Source organism: Ammospiza nelsoni, chromosome 26, assembly GCF_027579445.1.
Source record: "Ammospiza nelsoni isolate bAmmNel1 chromosome 26, bAmmNel1.pri, whole genome shotgun sequence".
In the NCBI taxonomy this organism is placed as follows: Eukaryota; Metazoa; Chordata; class Aves; order Passeriformes; family Passerellidae; genus Ammospiza; species Ammospiza nelsoni.
Window position 1 is genome coordinate 724,438 of NC_080658.1, and position 5,144 is coordinate 729,581.

Consider the following 5,144-nt stretch of genomic DNA (forward strand, 5'->3'; position numbering starts at 1 on the left):
AAAGGGAGGAGAAAGGGGGTTTGGGTTTGGGGTTGGAAAAGGGATCAGGAATAAAGAAAACCCCCCCAGGCCCGTCCCTTACCCCTCCTTCTCCCGCGTTCATTTGGTCACCCCAACGCGTGGATTTATTTTTGAGCTTTTACCCAAAATCCTCCTTTTTTTTCCTAATTTTTTTTGCAGCTCCGGACGTTTCAAACTGCGGTGGATTCTGAGAGAAAGGAGGAGGAGGAGGAGGAGGATGGGGATGAAGGGCGGGATTGGGATGTGGGAGGCCGGGAATGGCCCCGGAATTCGCGTGGGCTCCGCGCTGCCTTTGTGTTGCTTTCCCATCCCTTTATCCCCTTATTTTTTCCATTTTATTTTCATTTTTCCCTTTAAATTCGAGGATTTTTCCCGTCCCCGAAATGTTAAAATTAAGAAATTGATTGAATACAATAAATAAATAAATGAACAAATAAACAAACACCGAGCTGGGGGATAACGAACCCAGAACTCTGGGAATATTTCCTCTGGAATCGTTGCTTGGGAGCGATTCCTTTTGTCTCCTCTCAGGGCACACGAGGAGATGATTAAACCTCGTTACAAAGCAGGGAAAAGCTGAATGATTTATGGAGGAAAACAAAAAAGAAAAAAAAATCGCTTTTTTGGAATGAAATCCAGAGCAAACACGCTTCTGTTGCTTTTATAAAGACGTTTATTTACTCTATGAAAAAAATATACAATAAATAATTTGCCCTTTGCTACGAAAGGATTTGAATAAATAATCTACATCTAAAACGTAAAAAGAGGAAGGAAAATTCCCCTGATTTTGTTTTTTTTTTTTTTTAATTTATTTTTTTTTAAATTTTATTATGAAATCTAAAAGTCTCGTTCTGATTCCTGAGAAAGTCGCTGGGGGGAGGAGGATTTATAAATTTAATTTATTTTTTTCTCTCCAGGGGCCGAAATCTCCCCCGTGCGTGAGAACTACCGGCTGCTTCCTTGGAAATAAATAAGGGGGGAAAAAATAAATAAAAGGATCACGAAATACCTGAATTTTAGCAAAACTGGGGATGCTCTTTCACCTTCTGGAGTAAATTTGGGAGGGAGGATTTGGGCGGCTCGGAGCTTCCAATGGAAGTGGGAGGAGGGGGCTGATGGGAAATGGCTTCAGGGCGACTTTTGGGGGTTCCCCTTCTTTTGGGGGGTTTCCTCTTCCTTTTGACCCAATTTGGTGTTTTCCTCTTCTTTCAGGGCAGAATTTTGGGGGTTCTCTTTTGTCTGGGCCAGATTAAGGTGGGTTCCCCCTATTTTAGGCCAGATTTGGGGTTTCACCCTTCTTTTAGACCAATGTGTGGTTTTGCCCTTCTTTTAGGCCAGGTTTTGAGGGTTCCTCTTCTTTCAGGGCAGATTTGGGGGGATTCCCCTTCTTTTAGGCCAGATTTTGGGGGCTCCCCTTATTTTAGACCAGATTTGTGATTTCCCCCTTATTTCAGGCCATATTTTGGGGGTTCCCTTTCTCTCAGGCCACATTTTGGGGGATCCCCTTCTTTTAGGCCAGATTTTGAGGGTTTCCCCTTTTCTCAGGCCATATTTTGGGGGTCTCCCTTCTCTTAGGCCATATTTTGTGGGATCCCCTTTACTCTGGCCATAATTTGGGTGTTCCCCTTCTCTCAGGCCATATTTCGAGCGTTCCCCTTCTTTCAGGGCAGATTTTGAGGTTTCCCCTTCTTTCAAGGCAGATTTTGGGGGGTTCTCCTTACTTTAAGCCAGATTTTGGGGATTCCCCTTTTCTCGGGCCATATTTCAGGGTTCCCCCTTCTTTCAGGCCATATTTCTGATTCCCCCTCCTCTCAGGCCACGTTTTGATGGTCCCCCTCCTCTCAGACCGTATTTCGGGGTTCCCCTCCTCCCGGGGCGGCGCTGCCAGCGGTCGCTCCCATCCCGATCACCCCAAACCGCCCCCGGGCAGCGCAGGGAGCTCCCGTCAGGGCAAGTCCAGGTCGCGCAGGTCCATGGAGCAGAGCGCGCTGCTGAACAGCTCCAGCTCCTCCTCGGAGAAGCGCAGGGGGCTCTGCAGAGCATCGGGACCACCCGGGAAGCCCGGGGCGAGCTCCAGGCACGGCTCCACCGGGAGAGCCCCGAGCTCCACCGGGGATTCGCACCCGGCCCCGGGGACGGCCCCGCGCTGCTCCGCGCTCCCTCCGCGCTGCTCCGCGGGCTCCTCCTTGTGCTGCGTCTGCCGCTTGTGCTTCATCCTGCGGTTCTGGAACCACACCTTGACCTGGCGCTCGCTGAGCTGCAGCAGCGCCGCGATCTCCACCCTGCGCGGTCTGCACAGGTATTTGTTGAAGTGGAATTCCTTCTCCAGCTCCAGCAGCTGCGTGTTGGTGTAGGCGGTGCGGAGCCTCCTGGAGCCGCCGCTGTCCGCCGGCCCCGCCGCCTCTGCCGGGAAAAATCACAGGAATTTGCACCGAAATTCGTTCATTCGGCTTTGCCCGCTCTGGAGGAGCTCCCTGCCTCGGGGGGAAAAAGGGATTTTGCTCCCTGGTCTCTCCCTTTAGAGCCCTTCCCTCTCTGCTGCCTGGTGCATGAAAAGAATTTCTGTCTTCCTTCTAAATCCCTTAAATGGAGGATATTTCTAAATTCCTAAATTTCTTCTCAATTTCTTCTAAATATGTTCTAAATGTCTTCTCAATTTCTTCTAAATATGTTATGAATTTCTTCTCAATTTCTTCTAAATATGTTCTAAATGTCTTCTAAATTTCTTCTAAATTCCTTCCAAATTTTTTCTAAATCTCTTCTAAATTTCTTCTTCATTTCTTCTAAATTTCTTCTCAATTTCTTCCCAATTTCTCCTAATTTTCTTCTAAATTTCTCCTAAATTTCTTAATTCTCTCTTTCCTGTCTTTTGTTGTTTTCTGGGTTTTTTTTTTTTTACCTTTTCCCTTTGGTACTTTGGTTTCATTATCCCACTTTCCCCCGGCCAATGAGCTCCGGTGTCTGCCCCGGTCCTGCCCGGTTTTACCGGAGCCCTGGAAATCCTGGAATTGTTCCTCCAGCGCTTCATCCCGAGGGAGCGAAAGCAGCGAGAGGCTGCTCCTTTTTCTGGGGGCGTTTTGGGGTGTAATCATTCCATTTCGCAGGATCAGCCCTCGCTCTTTCACCTCCCCACCCATTTTCCTCCCCCCTCCGCGCATCTTTGGGGTTTCGTTGTTTTTTCTTTTCCCCTTTTTTAATTTTTTTTCCCCCTTTTTCCCCCCCCGTGGGCTGTAAAACCCCGCAGCTCTGGCTCTGAAAGCCGAACAAACGGAGGCGAAACCCCCCCGGGCCCTCCTCGCTCGGGGCTTGGGCAGAAGCGGCAGAAATTTGTTATTTTTATTGGGAGGTGGAGGAGGAGGAGGGAGCAGAACCCCCCCGAGTTCATCGCTCCGTGAATTCCCCGATCCCAGGGCAGGGGGATGGGCTGGGGCCGTTTTGGGGCAGAATTGGCCATTTCCCATTTTTTTCCCATTTTTTTCCCTTTTTCCCCCCCATTTTTTCCCTTTTTCTTTTCAATTTTTTTTCCCATTTTTTCCCTTTTTTTTTTTTTTTTTCATTTTTTCCCTTTTTTTCCCATTATTTTCCCGTTGTTTTCCATTTTATCCGATGCACCCCCGGCCATACGAACCTGCGGGAGATCCCGTGGCGGGCGCCGGCTCCGAGGATGATGATGATGGTGGGGACGAAGCGGCCGGAGCGTGGCCGTTCCTCTTGGACGGTTTCTTCTCCTTCATCCAGGGGAACCGCGCTGCCCGCGGGCCGGGCTGGGCCGGGCCGGGCCGGGCCGGGCCATGCGGGGCTCGGCTCTGGCTCCTGCCCGAGTGGCCATCGAGGCTTTGCAGGAGGCTCTGCTCGAAAGGAGGAGGAATGAACGTCGAGTCCTTGATTGATGAAGTTTGAAATGTCTCCAGGACAGCCGGCAGAGACGTCAGGCACTCGGCGAGCGAAGGCTGGCTGTTTATAAACCCGATCTCCCTCTCAAATTCAAAATTCATGGCTTTTCCAGGCTTTAAAAAGCGGGAGGGAGGCGGGGGAGAGGGAGGAGGAGGAGGAGGGGGAGAGGGAGAGAAACCGGAGGGCCTCGGGTTTTTGATGGCGGGGATGATGACGGTCCTCGCGCTTTTAATAATTGTTATATTGCTGATAATACGGGCGGAGGGGACCCTGCTCTGCTAAACTCGGGGCTGGGGCGAAATTGCAGCCAATTCTCGTCACGTGGGAGGCCCCGGCCAATGGCAGGAGCGGCCTGGTGGCAAACAGAAAGCGTTATTTTCTTTAACTGATTAAATAAAAAGGGAGGAAAAAGCGAGAGAGAGGGGAACCCCAGAAAAGCCAAGAGGAGCACCCCAGAACCAACATCATTGAATGGCTGTGGGCAAAGAGATCCATCCTTCCTTCCTTCCTTCCTTCCTTCCTTCCTTCCTTCCTTCCTTCCTTCCTTCCTTCCTTCCTTCCTTCCTTCCTTCCTTCCTTCCTTCCTTCCTTCCTTCCTTCCTTCCTTCCTTCCTTCCTTCCTTCCTTCCTTCCTTCCTTCCTTCCTTCCTTCCTTCCTTCCTTCCTTCCTTCCTTCCTTCCTTCCTTCCTTCCTTCCTTCCTTCCTTCCTTCCTTCCTTCCTTCCTCCCTCCCTCCCTCCCTCCCTCCCTCCCTCCCTCCGCCACTTCCTCCACTTCCTTCTGCCACTTCCGCCACTTACTTCCGCCCCTTCTGCACTTCCGCCACTTACTTCCGCCACTTCTGCACTTCCGCCACTTACTTCCCCACTTCCGCCACTTCCTCCCCATTCCCTGCCCCGTTCCTGCCCCATTCTCTGCCCCGTTCCATCCCCGTTCCAGCCCCATTCCCTGCCCCGTTCCTGCCCCGTTCCTGCCCCATTCCCTGCCCCGTTCCTGCCCCGTTCCTGCCCCGTTTTTGCCCCGTTCCGTCCCCGCCGCTCCCGGTGCCTCCAGCCCAGCCCTGGCTGTGAACCCTCAGGAAGCCGAGCGATCTTTTAAGCTCAGTTTAGTTAAACCCGCCCGATGTACGGGTTTAAATGGCTCCTAAAGAGCGGCCTAATCCCGGTCCTTCCCAGGCCGGCCTTAATGGACCCCTTGCACTTCGCTCAAGGGCCAAAAGCGTTTTGAGG

General features: G+C 51.3%; 1 protein-coding gene across 1 annotated transcript; it reads right to left on the bottom strand.

Moving 5' to 3' along the window:
• Positions 1–685: 685 nt before the first annotated feature.
• On the bottom strand, positions 686–4,437 carry HOXB2 (homeobox B2). Its single transcript, XM_059488973.1, has 2 exons — positions 3,650–4,437; positions 686–2,424 (listed from the first exon to the last, which is right to left on the bottom strand). The coding sequence occupies exons 1-2, from the start codon at positions 4,014–4,016 to the stop codon at positions 1,967–1,969; spliced, it is 825 nt and encodes a 274-aa protein (XP_059344956.1). The 5' UTR covers positions 4,017–4,437; the 3' UTR covers positions 686–1,966.
• Positions 4,438–5,144: the final 707 nt, after the last annotated feature.